This window comes from Perna viridis, chromosome 4, assembly GCF_037379345.1.
Source record: "Perna viridis isolate PV_CMFRI_1.1 ecotype Kerala chromosome 4, ASM3737934v1, whole genome shotgun sequence".
Classification (NCBI taxonomy): domain Eukaryota; kingdom Metazoa; phylum Mollusca; class Bivalvia; order Mytilida; family Mytilidae; genus Perna; species Perna viridis.
The window spans coordinates 27,432,158-27,450,586 of record NC_142448.1 but is presented as its reverse complement, the minus strand read 5'-3'; the positions used below and the strand labels follow the sequence as shown (position 1 = coordinate 27,450,586).

Sequence of the window (18,429 nt, the reverse complement as noted above, 5' to 3'; positions counted from 1 at the left end):
TAAAGGAGCTTATAAATTATATTATAATGCATTTATGAACAATGATGCATTGCACTGAACAATTAATTTCGGCTAAATTATTTCATTATGACAAAAAACATATACTCTTTTGTGTCAGTCTGTGAGATATTGTGATGTATTATTGAAAAAAAATCACAATTTGATCTTGTGTGGATCAGTATTCAGAAAATTTATTATTCGTCATTTTTGTTTTATTCATCTTCATAACCAAGAGGCTACAGGTAGTTCTTGGAATGAAAATAAAACATATAAACATTGTATTTATTTTATATTTTTACACTACAATGCAACCAAGCATTAGTATAATCAATTATTGCACTAGTGCAAAAAATAGCTTTGAATTCATGACATCATTGAAAATTTAATACATAAGTAGGATTATTGCATGAATATAAAAGAATAATATCATTTGCTTGACAAATAGCATTTGCAAGCTTCTACTATACAAAATATTACTAGGGGCTGTATTCCCAAATACAATAACCCTATGTTACTTTTCTATATTGATTTGTAGTCTGCGTTGGAAGAGGCTGAGAGAAGAAATATACAGAGTTTCTTCTTACCAAACATAGACCCAGTGAGCCCCTTGTTGATTCTCCATATAACCAGAGATAACTTAGTCAGAGATACAATACAACAGTTAGCTACCAAGGGAAGTGGTGATCTTAAAAAACCACTCAAGGTAATACGGACAGAGCATGAGCGATGTCCTACTTATGTAGATCCTTTGTCAAAAAAACATGAATGACTCAAAGTCTTTCTGTTGGTTGATATATTCAGTTAGGATGCAATTATTTAAGACAGACACACTGTAAAAGTACCTTAATTCCTGGATACCAATTTTCATGGATTAGAAACACAAGTTCACAAATTCTTGAATTCATAGTTTTTAGGTTTTCAGTATACATCTTTAATTAGATTTTCCTTTTTGTTGGGAACCAAAGTTTGTGGTTTGGTTTACCAACAAAAACCACGAAAATTGGTACCGCATGAACAATAGTACTCTAACAGTACCTAAGTTTTATAGGAAGTCCCACATGTTCCTGTTGATCGTGACATCAGCAATTTAACAACTTAATGGTGCATTATCAATAAAGGAAAATGTGATTTGAGTACAGATAGCTCCACCACTCATAGGCAAAACTTAGAATCATATAACTGCTTAATATGGTAGTAAATTACATTTAGCTTTAATAGTAGGAGAGAAAAATTAAAATTTATATCACAGCAAGTTCTTTATGAACAAAATGACAACATTGATTATTTCTGTCCTATAAAATATTCCGTTAAAGTTTACGACAGGAATTCAATGTGATATTGAAATGGATAGGTCAGGGTAAGATTTGTGTTCATCATGTCCTAAAATTGATTAAAACTGGACTATATTTTCTTTTACAACTGTTACGCCAACAAGTTTCCAAAATATGGGTTTACAAATCCTATTTTCCATTTGTTTATAAAATTGGTTTGGTAATACCAAGGACAAGTGAAATATCTTGCTCTGAAATCTCACATGTGTCTACTACCTGTTTATGTGTTGCAGGTTGTGTTTATTGGAGAAGAGGCAATAGACGAGGGTGGTCTTAGAAAGGTATTAAATAACTATATGTTGTCCTTGAGGAGTATTGATATGATGGTTACATGATATGAATGAATCTATAATAATGGCTGTTTTGAAGTCTTATTCAATTGATCTGCTTTAGCACAGTTGTTACATTGTCAATGGAAACTACTAATGTTATTTATGAAAAGAAGAACATTTGAAGAAGTACAAAGTTATGGAATTATTAAAGAATAGCAACAATTTTAAGACATGACAAAAATATCATAGTAAGTCTGATAGGGTGAGATATGATGTTCTGTCAAACTGAATTTATTCTATTTATTGGCAATGTCACAGTCAATTTAACATAACACTGTCATTGAAAATTGCCAACATTTTATAGTATTACAGCAGTGTCTTGAGTTACAAAATATCAGGCAGATTGAAAACAATTAAGTTGCTGATAAAAAAATATTTGTCATCAGGATATAATTCTCAAGTTTCTAATGATTCTATCAAGAAAACCAAAGAAGACATTGACAACATATCCATAATAAATGCACATATTAAGAACCAAATAAATTAAACATTAAACCTCTGCTTCTCTATAAATATTCACAAGCATCGAAGTAAGAAAATTTTATAATCTATATTCTTAGTTAATTTGGAGTATTAAAATTAACACATGGATCATAAGTTGCTGTTCAGAGTTAAGCTTTCTCGTAGAAAGGTAAATAAAGTTGTATGATAGACTCTCCCCTTAAATGCAGTTTGTATTCTTAAATTCCAGATTAAAAATTTACAAGAAACAAGAAAAACTTTTAATTTCTTTACATTTTGTACCTATAAATACCTTACTTTCTAGGTTTATGTTTGTTGAATTAATTCATTATACATGTATTACAGGAGTTTTTCTTGCTGATATTGAGAGAAATACTCGATCCTAAGTATGGAATGTTTAAACACTATCAAGACTCTAGACTGGACTGGTTTAATCCTGATGTGAGTACAAAGATGATTATAGAGAAGTAATACAAGTTTCTTATAAGCTACATTTACTCTCTAAAATTTATTACTTACATTAAGGTCTTTATCTTAGGTTTCACTGAGAGTTAAGTTTGAGGGTCACAATGCTTACAGTAATATTAAAGATCCATTTATTGACTGCTTTCCTTTTCCATTATAATGAACTTACCAACTTTGACTTTTCATACCTCCAATTTTACTTATTGTCATTCCTATTGAACTACTGTGGTAAGAGCCAATTATGGGATATGACTGAAAACATAAGACATTGAGGGGATTGCTTTTGAAAACTGTTGTGTTCAAATGAAGTCAATAAAAATGCACTTAATCATGGGAATGAAATTTGTAAACACCTGAATACTAGAATTAAATCCCTCACAGATGATGATAAAAAATCTATATGATGATGGACATGTATATTATACACTATTATAAATAAATTGTTTCTTTTTATATTGTTTATAATTAAATATATATTTTTCATTATAGTCGTTTGAAGAGCCTGTGATGTTCTATCTAATTGGATGTTTGTGTGGATTAGCAATTTACAACTCAACAATCATAGTATTAAATTTTCCCCTAGCACTCTACAAGAAATTACTGAGAAGGTACTTTGATATTACTTACATGTATAGTCCAATGATCCAGAGATTTTGAAGAGGGTCATACCTGTAAACTTTTGGAACTGAACCCATGGGAGATACTTCCCTATTGATAATGTGTCATGAAAAACAAATTTTTGATGTTAAAATCAAGTATTTTTCACAGATAAATAAAGTAACTTTAACCAAAAAGATATGCTTGTATTTTACATTAATGTAAAAATTTAAAACACTTCATTTAGCAAAACTTACAAAAATGTTTTTTTTTTTATTTTGTAGCATCTATTGAAACTGAAATGATTGTTTTAAAAATCAAGTTGTTCCTCTAAAATAAAGCAGCAAAAATTAGGGTAAATGCCACTGATCCATGTTAAGTTTGAATTTACACTTTTAATTGTCTTTTGACTACTGAAAAATCATATATGCTGTAATTCAAAATATACTACCTGGTGATAACTATGTATGTGTGTAAATATTATGATATAAATTGTGATGAGTTGGTCATTTGCATTGATAGCATGTGCTTTTGTTTTAAAAAAAATCAAATACTTATCTATGTATTACTGTGCCTAGTCCACAACTTTAAAATAAACGACTCGATATTGCCTTGAACACTAGAACTTTTACTCAATATATTTACTATCTGCCGTAATTAAATATTTTTTCTGTTATTACTTGGGTTGCTATAGAATATGTCTCAGTTGCTAATTCATTTAAATATTCACTTGTATTTATTTTTTTCTGTCTTTTAGGCAACTAGATATAGAAGATTTAAAGGAACTTATGCCAGAGTTAGGAAGGTAAATTTTAATCTGTGTTTTGTTTGTCTGTTTAATGGGATGTGGAGACTAATGTAAAATTTTTGTCTTGTATTTGATGGTCACTTCAAAAAGCAGATACAACATTCATGAGTCAAATATTCAACTTTATTTTTTTAAGTCTTGCAGAAACAATGTCTTTACATATTTTAATCACATTTTGGTATGTGACACAGTGTTGATTGTCTACTATTATCACAGTCTTTCAAAACTGATATTATTTACATGAAACAGGAAAATGGATACTTTGGAAGTTCTATTTTATACCTTGTGGTATATACGTTTTACTCACAAGGTCATCTATATTATACCTTGTGGTATATATGTTTTACTCACAAGGTCATCTATTTTATACCTTGTGGTATATACATTTTACTCACAAGGTCATGTAGTATTAAATACTACTCTGTACATTAAATTTGTATCATAATGAAAAACTCCATGACTACAATTATCATATAACAGTATATTTTCCCAATAGAAAGCAAGGTAAGGTAAGTGTGCAATATATTCCCATCATTATGTTGTCAACTACAAAGACACATATATAGTAAGTTTTTAGCATTTGCTATAAAAAGAGTTATTGCATTAATGCTGGGAAATATTATCTGTCCTAGAATATATATTGCACGCTCAAGTTCATGCAATATAAAATTCTACTCAAATCAATATTTCCCAATATTCATGGAACAACAATCATTTTACAACTGTGAATGTACAACTACCAGTGTGTATATCATTAAGTGTCAGTCTCTGCAAGAATCAGGCAGTTGATGAAACATGGTATGAAGAAAAATCTTAATTTTTTGAAAGTTTAATTTGACTATTTGCACCATCAGAGTCAAAGAAAAAAGACAACATATTCCATATCACTTTGTTAAATTGAATTATAAATTCATTGAAATGCATTGAAAATTAACATTTCAAAGGCAGATATATCTGTCAAAAATCTCATTTTTCTAACATTCTATGGAAAAATTCTGAGAAAATCCAGTAATTTAGAAAAACATCCTTGAATGAAATTATATTGTCAGATTTTTATTTTTTTTTACATGCTTGTTTCTGATTTTTCTCATTTTGCCTGATGCTTACAAAACCTACACAAATTCCATTGAAATCACCATTATCATTATGTTCTATTCTCCAGAGGTCTGGAGCAGATGATGGAATACAATGAGGATGATTTTGAGGATGTGTTCTGTCAGAATTTTGAGGTAATCTCTGAAGCTAAATAGTTATATGTTATTTTGATGTAGGAGAACAAATTAGGTTTTTATATGATTATTAACTAAGAAGATGGAATTATTATTTTTGGATGAATTGTGATGGAATAATCTTATATCTTTAGGTTATACCAGTTAAGATTGTCTGCACTATTTGTAACAAGTCTGTGCCAAGCTGGAATACTAACACTTCATTTTTTCTTTGTTTTGTAAGGTGAAAGGGGTATAAGAATTGGTTCATTCACCTATCCTTCTATTTGTTTATTTGTCTGTCTATCCATTCATCGATCACACTTATGGTATGCCTGGAACTCCCCAGAGTTGTATTGAAGCTGTTATTGAAGATGTGCACCTAATCTTCTCTTTCCAGTGTATTTTAAGAAAGGTTCAAATTGATCATACATTTGAAGTATTCACCCAGGCATTTTTTTCTGTTTTTCTTACGACAAAGGTGATACATGAAAAATGTAGTGTTGAATTTAACTTCATTCCAAATAGTGTTGTCTTACAAGTATATACTGCAAGTGCTGGAAGTTGAGACATCAAATTTCATTTTTTTCCCCCCATTTATAGATATCAGTAGAAAGTTTTGGAGAAGTTAAGCACATTGAACTAATTAAAGATGGTGCTAAGAAAACAGTCACTAAAAGTAATAGGTAATGTATTGCAAATAATGTGTTAGTAATTTAATCAATTATATGCTTTTATAACTTTCAACAGATAGTTTTAACAGCTTTAGAAATTGTCAGTGTTGAAAAAAAGCTGAATTGAAAATTTAGAAAGTTTCAAGAAATTATATTTGATCATTATATGTTCTGATTAAATTTTTTTAAGTGTAGTAAAACAATATTCTGCCTACAAAACCACATTAAAAGACCACTTTTCTTTATCAATAAATTTTGAATAACATCCCTTTTATATTTATATAAAAGTTGGCAGTTAGTGTTCTATTGACCAAACTAAGTGGCTGACATCGCATGACATTTCGGGCATGCACTACTTTGTTCTATATTTAAATTTAAATGAATATAATCTTGATGGATACAGAAACTTACTATTGAAGTATAAAATTTCAGAAATGATGACCTGTGCAGCATGAAGACACAATAACTGTGTGTTGAATACAATAAATACAGGATAGAGATTGATCTTATAAGGGAATATGCAAAGCCTTATACTTTAAATGATTTCTTGTTTCATCTGTAGGTCGTTCAATTCAAGTCAACATTATTATATTGTTGATATCAATATTGTGAAGGATTAAATATTGTTCATGTATTGCCTTTCAGGAAAGAATACTTAGACTTGTATATAAACTATGTCTTCAATGAGTCAATAGAAAAACAATATAAAGCCTTTAATGATGGTTTTCTTAAAGTCTGTGATAGTAAAGTGTTGGTAAGTATTACTCAAAGGTTCATTTAGTCTTTCATGTAATATTATTTCTTAAAGACTGTGATAGTAAAGTGTTGGTAAGTATTACTCAAAGGTTCATTTAGTCTTCCATGTCATATTATGATAGGTACTTCAGCTAATAAAATACCAATTTTTATGGGGTTTTTTTTATGTGGCATGTGCAGATTTAAATTGCTATTAAAAGAAATCATTAGAAATTCATGGTTTAAGAAGCATTTATGAATTCAAAAACCCACAAACTTTTGAAAATACAGCAAATTATTACATCTGCAATGAATAGTTCTTATACCTTTCAGGAGAATCATAGATTTTGCCTTCAAAAATATTTCCCACAAGTTTCAATTACTAGGAATAATTTTAAAACATTTACTTCTTAAGGCTTAAAAATGTGTTTTCTGTTGGCAAACTGACTCTATTTTCTCACTAGTTCTTTCATAACAATTTCTGCCAATTATATTTTCAATAGAATTGTTTTTTTGGTTTTTTTTGTCAATTTGCTAGAATTTGGTTTGCAATTAATGTGTAGAACACACCACATACAGATGAAGCCTGTTTTGAGAGAAAAATAAAAAGCTAATCATGGTTTTTGAAGATACTATGAAATGCAGGAAAATAGCATTCTGAACTATTGAGTAGCAGTAAAATGTCATTGTTTATTTCATATAAAACTGTTCTCAAAAATAAAATATGGCTCAATGTTGTTATTTGTTAACAACTTCGGTTCTGATTCCTGAAATGTCTCCAGAAAAAAATCTATGATCTCATTAATTTGGTGTATACCACTCACCCCTCCTGAAGCAGAGAAAAAAATTGAAAAAATGCACAGAATACATGGAAGAAAATGTAGCAAAAACTTTGCAGATTTACAAAACAACTTTTAATGAAGAAGGCAAACTGGAAATGAAGATTTTAATATACCTGATCCAAGTCCAGCACTGAAAAACTCTTTTTCCAGATTTGCTGACAACAACTTAATATTGTTTAGGCTAGTACAGGAAACGCACAAATGGGATGGATTTTCATTTATCACTTAACAATTTCAGTTTGAATGTATCTATACCATATCTGTTGTAGGAGCTTTTCCAACCCATAGAATTACAATCAATGGTTGTGGGAAATGAAAGTTATGATTTTCATGTTCTTGAAAAGGTAATATACAGAACAGAGTATCATCATAGCAAAGTTCATTATTTGATATAACAAATTCATAGTAAGAGATGTGTAGAGAAGTAGAAAATGTTAATTTGACAAAGTGACCATGGCAAAGACTATGTGACAAAGACAATATTTTCATAACAATGTATTAAATATTTTAATTGTGTGCACAATATGTCAAAGGGAAAATTAACCTAGACTTTATTAATGAAACTTTAGATTCATTTCTGGTAAATATTTTTAGACTTTATTAATGAAACTTTAGATTCATTTCTGGTAAAAAAAATTTTTTATTTGGTCTAAAGCAGGAACAAGTTTCTCCTAAACAGTAGCTTGTCTGTCTAATACACAATAATTTCTAAACCATGTTAACTATTTTATTGTTATGAAAACATATCGTCCTTAAATTAGTCATTTCAACCTTTTGATATGCATGTGGCAAATTTTCCTTTTGAGCAATAAAAACTTACTATACCCAACAAATACATTTAATTATTGGTTACTGGATGTACTTTGCAGTATCAGAAAATTTGATGAAATCAAAATCACTATAACCTAATTATTTATAAACAAGCAGCTTGCTCTTAAATGTGTTAAAATTCATCATACAGACACTTGAACAAAAAACTTTAGTCAAGGCAGACCACAACATCACAATCTACAAATGTATGTCAAAAACGTAACCTATAAAAAAAAGACATCAGTGTTAATTGATAGGAACTACTCAGACATTTTGAAAAAAAAGCTACCTCCTGTTAAAGAAATTTGTTGTGAAACCCTGCTTTCTATGCCAAACCTGGAACTATTTGAATGATAACTTTACAGATATCTGGAATGTCCATGGACAGCTCCAACTGATGAAAATATCCTAATCAAATTTGCAAATATGATAAATGGCATGATGTCTACTTCTTGAAAAGAAAAACATGTCCTTTATGCTTTACTCACACTAAAGGTCAATGCTTTCCTAATATTAATGTGTTGTTAATGATTTACCGGTATGTCAGGGATTTTTTTTAGAAAACTCACTGTAAGCATAAATTTGTTGTATGGGTGTTTGTTGTTATCTAGTTTTACTATGTAGGAAGTTCTATCTACATTGATATAATAATATTTTGAGTCATTGTGCAATTTTAAAAAGTTTGTAGATATTAGAAATCTAGGGATTTCAATACAATTTTACCATTAGGTTGCAATTCCTTAGATACTATGATATGCAGAATCTTACATATCTAGATTTTTTATTTTTGGGTACTGCTTTCATATAGTTATAAATATAGTAACCATACTGCACCAGCTTTTCAGGATTTAACTTCTGTTGTCATATCAAGCAGCACATGGTGAGCATTGTATTATATCTTAATAGTACAAAATATGACATCCAGAAAGTACTTAGCTGCAAAACGTAGCTCTAACTATTTTTTTGTATTTTCTTAACGTTATATCGCAAAATCAAAAAAAAAAAAGATCAAGAGCTACGATTTCGCAGCAAGAAAGTACTTATAGGTAGATCTTTACATAGCTTAGATCAAAGCATCAAATATAACCAATCTGAATTGTATTATTTTACTTATGGATTTATTTTCACCAACGACTAAAAAACAACGCGACAAGGATTGTTTTGCATTATTTATCAACTATTAGACAGTTTATGCTTCATGGTGGTATGATTTGTTGTTTTGTTTTTTTTTTCAGAATACAGAATACAAAGGTGAATACCATAGATATCATCAAACAATCAAGTTTTTCTGGGATGTTTTCCATGATCTCTCACTGGAGGAAAAGAAAAAATTCCTATGTAAGTTTTTCATAGAAAGATGATTTACAAGCCTTTTATAGAAAGGACCAACAATTGTGTTGAAGGAACCTCCCATTTTTCTTTTGAAATGATTTTATCAAGTCTTATTATTTACCCTGAGGTATTTAGTGTATTCGAGTTTCTTTCCTGACTATTGTAGTCGCCACTCATACAAACTATTTATTAAGGAATTTAACATTTTTCTATCAAATGTTGATGAAACTAACATTAATGTAATTAGAGAATTTATAAGAAACAAAATGTATATACCTGTGTATATATGAGGTAGTTAAGAGCTGGGATAATTTTTTTTTCAAATAAGTTATCAATTTATAATTTCTGCCATGATGAGGTGTATTTTCTTCACATTCAACCCATTGAAAAAAGTTTAATATAGAAACAGTATGTAGAAGTATTGAGTATAATGACAGACTTGTATCTTATATAAAATATACAATATTTATGCACTCTTCTACTCTCTCAAGTGTAAAAATATTGTAATGACACTGAATGTAGAATATATTTAACAAATATGATTGCGGAGAATATGTCAAGGAGACTACAACACTTCAATTTCTCCCCAGGCCCTTAAAGCGCTATCAAGTTTGAGCGCTGAGCTATTGACCTGTGTACAGCACTGTGCTGTGAAGTTTAACATGAGGATTAAAAATTCAATAATGACAGGAAGTGTGTGTGCCCTGAGGTCATGTATGGCATCCTACAAGATAATTAGCTCAACAAATAGCAGTAGGCTATTTATAAATGCAAGGTTGAATGTTGCACAACCACAAGATGTTTTCAACATTAAGAAACTGGTTAAGTTTATAAAAGAATGTATTAAATTCCAAAACATTATTTATTCCATCAGATACTTCCACTTTCTTCTTTGAAAAGAGGGAAATGGCGGGCTTGTTTACATTGCCATGTTGTCGTGTATCATCCGCACATGTTTTTGGTGGGAAAATCAGTTAAGAAATAGATAGTAAAATTCCCAAGTCTATAAATAGTACCACAGGTGTGATGAAAGTTCAGTCCTGAATTTTAACATAATAGTAATAAAAAAAACAAAACAAAACAACTAATGTGTCGACCTTAAATAACATGAATAAGATTTATGCTTTTGACTACCTGAAATTTTGGCAACATGTACCTGTTAGATAATCCTAAATCTATGAATATATGGAAAGTCAGAAAGACTAGAAGAAGGGTTTGATAGAGAATGATCTTAATCAAGTGAATATCTCATTCATAAAAGGCCCCACAACAAATAGAAAGTTGTAATTTCCAATGGGTCTGCTGTCAACAAAAATTTGCATGAAAAACATCAATGAAGAACACTGGGCACTGGGTGTGTATGAATAAGGGGAAATGTTTATGAAGAATTACTTATAATACATGTATTTGTTTAAACATAACAAATAAAAAACTATTGAAGTCATTACGACTGCAGTGGTAAAATATGAATAATTCATATATAAACATAAACAACAAAGAACATTTTGAATACACAGATATTTTTTTTTTAAAAATACATAAAATATGAAGTGGCACTTAAAGACAAGGGACTATCTTATGCTGTGTCACACATGCTGAATACAGCGCTATCCAAGAATTCTGGGGAGAACACTGCTCTGCTGAGATAAAATATGTCAGCTCAAGGCCGCCCACGTGTCTTCAATGAATGATTAGGAAACCCTCACACCACAAGGCAGGTTACAGCTGGCCTCAAAACAACATTAAGAACAGGTATAGCAAAACAGTTGCCCCATATACTCCAGCAACATAAAAGTAAACTGAATGTAGAGTATATTTATTCATAAACAGTTGTAATGTTAATCATCTGACCATCTAGGATACTCTGATCATAATACAAATATAATTCAAATATGTTACCATGCCTACCAACAAACAAGTTACTCAGAAAGAATTGATGAGTTCCTTAAGTTTTAGCCTTCTTTCGAGATATGCAAAACTCACAATGTATGAGTTTAGTAGTCCATTAAAGTAGGTCATATATTTTAAACTTTCCAAAGCTTTGGACAGAAAGGAATCAGTCAGTCTGGTTTTCCAAATTCCATGTACATGTAATCCCAACTCCTCCCTAAATCACTAAATGGCCCTTGGAGAAGGTTTACTAGAAGGATATGTATCATTTATAGTTGTACATAGAGAAAAATCCTGACTGAAGTGATAAAGTTAAACTTAGGGTTTTATTTGTTGGCATAACTCTGTGTAAACTGATTTAATAAAGAATAGAAGGATGTTTAGGCATTACAGATGTGTGTGTGTGTGTGTGTGTGTGTGTGTGTGTGTGTGTGAATGAAAATGGTTTATAACAGGTCACTGTAACTATCCAAATAAAGAATATGACATGAGCACTTGGATCAGGATGTATTTTTGTGAATATTTCTTGTTTAATTTAGAGGTTTTTTTTGTATTTGAAGCTGTTAAATATTTATCCTAAAAAATTATTTTGTAATTAAAAATTTTGATTATTTTGTCTTATTTTCATATTTTTCAGTATTTTTGACAGGAAGTGATAGAATTCCTATATTAGGAATGGAGACTATTAAACTGATAATACAACCAACACAGGGTGGGGTGAAGTATCTTCCAGTGGCTCACACATGTTTTAACATTCTAGATCTCCCTATGTATAAAGAGAAACAGACTCTCAAAGACAAATTATTGTTAGCAATAGAACATACACAAGGGTTTGGTATAGTGTGATATTGTGTGCAATAAATGTGTCATGACTATCATGTTTTTATTAAACTGAAGTTCGGATGAGACTGATAAGGCCTAAACTAAAAGTATGCTTGTTTGCTGTCCCATACCTGCACATTAAAAAGGTCCATACTTAATATTTCACTGGCTATTTAATACAATTTATTTTATTTTCTGACCATGATTTAAATCTCTTGTATTCTCAATTTGTAGTGAACTTTCAGTACTTGGGGTGTCAGTCCTTAAGATAAAACTTTATTCCTACCTACCTACCCATGCTAATGGAACATCAAACATGCATATAGGTATGTTTGGCCTAATTTAAAGGTGTAATTGTTTGTGCAATTTGGAGGATATTACACAATTTGTTCACACAGTGTGATTTATAAAATCATTTTCACAATGTTTCATGAAACATTCAAACCATACCTATTAACCTCCCCACATTAGGGGGAGACTCCCACAAGATCAGGTTTTTGGTTAAAATAACTATATTTTCTGTGAAAAATACTAAATAATTGTAAAGAACAAATCTCACATGAGACAGTGACAATGCCTTAATTCTACTGTCAAACCTACAGGAACCTTTCTTGTTATCTTAATAGACTATTCTTCTTTGATTTCTGAAAGTTTAGTTGACATCATTTGAAAACTGTCAGACATATGGATGAGATACATGTACTTAAAGGTAAGTACTGGTGGCATAATATACATTTAATATACATGTAAATCTAAGAAGTTATGAGTTCAGCTGGACCATATCTATGTAAGCTATTTATTAGTAATCTATACTTTTTTCCTCTATCTTGTGGAAGGATTTTTTTGTATTTCTTGTACATGACAAGATATTCAAAAATATCTTTCAAAACATTAGGAGTGATTGTGATCAGATCTTTTTTTAGAATTTTGAATAAAGTGCCATCACACATCAACAATTTTGAGTGACCAAGTAGTCTAAAACTAAATGTTCATTTAAATGACTAAATCACTGATATACAAAATAAAAGATTCTGACAATATCAAAATCAAACCAAAACTTGAGTGCTAAATACCATAAAAGTTATTTTTTAGCATGTGGAAAATTTCATTTCTTTTTTTTTTTTTTTTTTTTTTTGTTGTTGATAAGGGTGATTCTTTTTTAGCATAAAGTAATTTATTTTATACATACACATAATGAGAAGTAATCCTAATTTTTTTTTTTTTTTTTTTTGGTAATATATGATGTTGTTTTTTTTTGCATTACAAGATTTACCGCTAAGCGCAAATTGTGTCTTCACCAAAATAAAAGCACTTGTATGGTATTTTGTGACATTTTGAATAAGTATCTATTGTACTAATTGAGATATTCAAATTACAATCTACTGTTATGCCATTGTGGAAAGGTAAGTTGTATTCTGTATTGGCTAAGCGTTATTTTTAAAGTGGTCTAATGCGAGATTTTATTGTTATTTTTTATTCACTGCATGTGTTGTTAAGTTTTATCTAAATACTAAAGCATTGTTATGGTAATTTCATTGTCAGTAATTACTGTAAGTAGTAGTCTCTACAAAAATCAGATATGAGGTGATTCATGCAAGTCAAAAATCCACCATATTTACTTTTATTTCTAGTTCAGAAATCGTTACAGGCCAGATAACCAGTCATAGTTTGTCATTGGGCTGTTGCACTTCTAAGATAAAAATAAAATAGATTGTGTATAGGTCTCACTAACCACTTCCGGGTCAAATGGCCACCCCCCCTATGTAGTACCAAAAACACACTGAACCTAGACATATGCATTGTAAGTGCATTATTTGTGTGTATTATGATTAAAAATAGTCAAAATGAAGCTGAGAATGTGTACTTTAAAATCATATATGTAATTAACTACAAAAGTGTATGAATATTGTTTACATGTGTGAGTAATTTGCCTCCATGCTGTCAGTTAGCAGAACAGGTAAAAATGTGGATTTTCAGTATTATTTATTCAAGTAAATTTTGTGAAGAGTTTCTACTATCATCGTACCATTAGCATAATGATTTTGGAAGCCATATTTTCCAAGCCTCGCAACGGTATGCAACTTTAAGATGTCATTTGTCCTGGGAATTCACAGTGAGACTTTGAAAATTACTTTTTTAACATGTAAAATAATGGAAACGTTAAAAGTGGTAATAACTTTTAAAGAGTTACTGTTCTTGATTTTGTTTGATTTGCTTGGTATAAGGGGAAGATTTATGTATGGTTTTCTCAAAAATGCAGATCTGAATATAGAAAGTACTATCGTTATGTAAAACTTAAGCATATGTAGATAAAAAAAGCATTATTTGTTTGGTGGGTTTTTTTACACCACCAATCACTTCTGCCATGATGGTGTCTGATTTTTATATGGACTGGTACTTAAAAATCATTTATGATTACTTCTGTTTTCTTACTTATCTACAGATGTATGTTTGGTTTTCTGCTCCAGTGTATTATTGCAATGAATATTTATTTTATTCAAATTCAACTTGAATAAAAATGAAATCAGGTTTTTGTTCTTTTGATTTAGAGTGGAATGTTTATATACCACAGCACAAATTTATAGTTGAATAATGATATGGCGCTGTCGTCATTCTCTGTAGACATTTGGTCATAGGATAATTTGAATATTAGTTGGTTGATCTTGTCAAATTTTACAGGATTCCAAACCACAATTGGAAGGTTGCTTTTGATTTTGTGGTTATGGCCCAAACCACATGGAATTAGAGCCAAAACTTGCATTTCATAGAATTTTACCTACTGGTATATAGCTCACATAAAAGCATATGTATGCTTTTAACATTGTTCCACAAAATATTACTGGTATACCACAAAAGTCTGACTGGGGTTGATTTCGGAGGATAAGACTTAATGAAACCTGAAGGAATAAGGGCCAAAATGGGGCCAGAAAAAGGCATTTTCCTGATGTCCAGACAATAACCTGGATCCGCCACTTTACATTATATATCAAATCATTTTCCAGTTAAATTAAGATATTGTATATACTATGCCTGGTATACTGATTATGATTTCTCTTAGATCTTTATATCACTATAAGACCTATCCAAGACTGCATTACATATATTTTCAGGTAGAAATGTTGGTAATTTTACTAGCTTAAGGTTTGATCTAAATCATGTGAATCACCATTTTTGTCTGTCTGTCTGTCCTCTGGTTTTCAACATGTTTTGCATTAACTGTTACTTCTTTTCTGAAACTACTCAGCAGAATTCAGTAAATGTTGACATGAATCATGTGTCATGTTCATTGACAATGTTCAATGTTCAATAAGGTAAACCCTGGTGTAATTCCATGCAAATTGCCCAGGGGAGCCAGTCCGTGGTATTCAAAGTTGGGGTCAGCTTTCAATATGTTTTTTTTCTATTTGTTTGCAAAAATCTGGTATTTTACCCCTTTATCCTATATTTAGTAATGGCTGCAATGTTTTTTGCCAAATCAAAACTCGACATAGGGCACCATAGAAAGCCATGAAGTCAAGTTTGATTTCAATGGACGAAGTGGGGAAGATATTTGAAAAAGTTTTCGACAGCAAATGATGGCCGGATGGACAATGGACACATATTGATTTAAAAAGCTAATATGGCCCTTTGGGTCGGCTTTTTTAACCCATATCCTATCTTAAGTAATTTGGCCCGTGATTTAGATGTATCAAAAGTTGAAGCAGTTATTTATAAGGAACATTCATGCTAACTTTCATTGAATTTTGTCCAGTAGTTTCAGAGAAACACAATTTGTTATAACAAATTAATAACTTGATATAGCAAATTAATATTTAGATATAGCAAACTAGTAATTTGGTAAAAGCAATTATTAATTTGATATAACGAATCATTAATTTGATAACCATAACAAATAAGTAATTTGATAAAAAAAATCAGGAATTTGATGTAACAAATTAGTAATTTGAAATAACATATTAGTAATGTGAACTAACAAATTAGTAATTTGATAATACAAATTCGTTGTTTGATATAATAAATTAAGAAAAGAAAAGTTTTTTTTAATTTTTTATTTCTTTTTGCATGTAGTCAGGATTTTATAATACCCCTTACACCATCACCTGACTAGGATGTCAACAACATAATATTTTTCACACCCCTTGCCCTCCCTCTTGCTACTGACCTCTGCAACATTCAGTACTTTCTCACCAATCAAAAATTATCTCTGTAAATTGTTTTATGATACAAAATATTCTAATGCAAGTTGACTTACTACATTTATAATAATATATGTAATAAATGGTGGCAGCAAATTTGGAAAAATATCTTTAAAGAAAAGAAAAGCTTGTCTCTTATACGCTTCCGTGATTAGTATTATCCCCTATGTCTTTGGATTACTAGAAATACATATAAAAATGAACGCGTTCCCCACCGGGTCAGGGAGGGAGCATTTGTCCATTAAACAAGTCACTGAAGTATAATTTATGATTACATATCAATATGATATAACAAACTAAAAATCATTGATATAACAAATTAACAATTAATAATTCTATATATAATGTATTAAATTAATGATTTGATATATAGCAAAATAAAGAAATAAAAGTGTGTCTCTAACATGCTTACTTACCTCCGTAGTTTAAACAATGGAAGTTTTAAGTAATATTGGTCCTATTTTTGAGTTAAGATTACAAAAAATAGGTACCATCCACACTATGCAGCGGCGAAAATGGCCGAGTTCAATGTGCTGAAAATGGAGAAAAGCATTTGTTAAATTTCACTGCAGTGGAAGGTGCACATCTTCAATATGTACATTAACTTTGTGCAAAGTTTAGATAATATTGTTTCTATATTTTCTGCGTTACAGATTATACAAAGTAGTTACCGTAAACAACATTAAGTTGCAAACATTGGCTAAGTTCAACACGCAGAAAATATAGGACAATTTCTCTTTAACAGGAGGTGTGTATCTTCAATATCTATAAAACACTAAGAAAACTTACAGTTCAATATATTTTGAGTTTCAGATTACACAAAGTAGGAACCCCTAAGTAAAGGTCGTTCGTGTCAAAAACCTGAAAAGCTGCAGCTTCCCCCCCCCTCCCCACAAAAAACAAAAACAAAAAAAAAACATAATACGCAGGTAAAAAATTGAAAAAATTGCCTCTATATACTCCAACAATATAAAGTGAACTGGAAGTGGAAATAAAACAAGACGTACGGAGGTCAGAAATTTCTGACTTGGGACAGACACAAAAATGCGACGTGGTGAAAGTAACTTGGCGTGATCATAATCCTTTTAAAGATCGCCACTGTGGAAAAAAATATTAAACAATTAACATGCCTAAAATCAGTTCAAAACGGTCCGAGTCCTTGTTAAAACATAAATAAAAATAATCATACATTGCACAATTGCACAAACTGACTACTACATGTATATACATGTAGCAGTTAACTGACAAGCCAGCTCCAGACCAGTTTAAACCAACAATTCGTATATAATTTCAACCCCAATTCTTTCCATGCTGGGTTGAAAACCACGGTACATTACAAGTTGTACTATAAGGACACAACCCATGTCATGCCGAAGATGCTTTAAGATATAGTGTATCATTTAACGCGATATTAAACCGGAAGTGGAAAGTTATCTGTTAAGGTAAGTTAAAGGCTAAAAACCACTAATTCCACTTCCCATAGGCTTCTATGCTAATTTCACAATATTCAATAGCTTCTCTGGACTTTACCTTAACTTTAACCTGCAGAGGACTATATATCAGCATGATTCTACATATGTCAGCTCACAATCCTCAGAATGGCATGTGGGGTTAGCAGACTTGCAGTGCAGTACTGGTCAGCGGAAGTGAAGTGTCTATAAATAGCATGGGAAATCCCAGTGTTTTCACATGATAGGGGTATATTTAGAAATCATTATGGAGATTAGGCTTCACATCACAAGAAGCAAAATGCACCTATAAAATGTACAGAAATGTTTTTCCTTTCAGAAAACGTTTAAATTTTTCAAATGAGATGAGAACTTTTTTCACAGCACTATGAGGAACAGGGGTAATTTCTGCGTAGGACTATTTTTGCGTACGTTCCAAATGCTCATTGGTTGAATTGGTGGTCTGTAACCTAAACC

At 30.6% G+C, this 18,429-nt stretch overlaps 1 protein-coding gene across 6 annotated transcripts in view; it reads left to right on the top strand.

Annotated features, from left to right (window-relative positions):
• Positions 1-14,836, top strand: part of LOC148619567 (putative E3 ubiquitin-protein ligase HERC4) — a 37,087-nt gene extending 22,251 nt beyond the window's left edge. For 4 of the 6 annotated variants that reach the window (XM_088579632.1, XM_088579631.1, XM_088579630.1 and 1 more), the window contains 11 exons: positions 536-703; positions 1,565-1,612; positions 2,471-2,566; positions 3,080-3,198; positions 3,945-3,992; positions 5,158-5,224; positions 5,807-5,889; positions 6,523-6,631; positions 7,724-7,798; positions 9,500-9,602; positions 12,124-14,836. In XM_088579632.1, the coding sequence (XP_088435758.1) occupies positions 536-703; positions 1,565-1,612; positions 2,471-2,566; positions 3,080-3,198; positions 3,945-3,992; positions 5,158-5,224; positions 5,807-5,889; positions 6,523-6,631; positions 7,724-7,798; positions 9,500-9,602; positions 12,124-12,332 (1,125 nt within the window). In that variant the 3' untranslated portion in view covers positions 12,333-14,836. Of the gene's footprint in view, positions 1-535; positions 704-1,564; positions 1,613-2,470; positions 2,567-3,079; positions 3,199-3,944; positions 3,993-5,157; positions 5,225-5,806; positions 5,890-6,522; positions 6,632-7,723; positions 7,799-9,072; positions 9,145-9,499; positions 9,603-11,147; positions 11,349-12,123 lie in introns of those variants that run through there. The other 2 variants (XR_015921615.1, XR_015921616.1) reach the window with 2 other exon arrangements.
• The last annotated feature ends 3,593 nt before the right edge of the window (positions 14,837-18,429 follow it).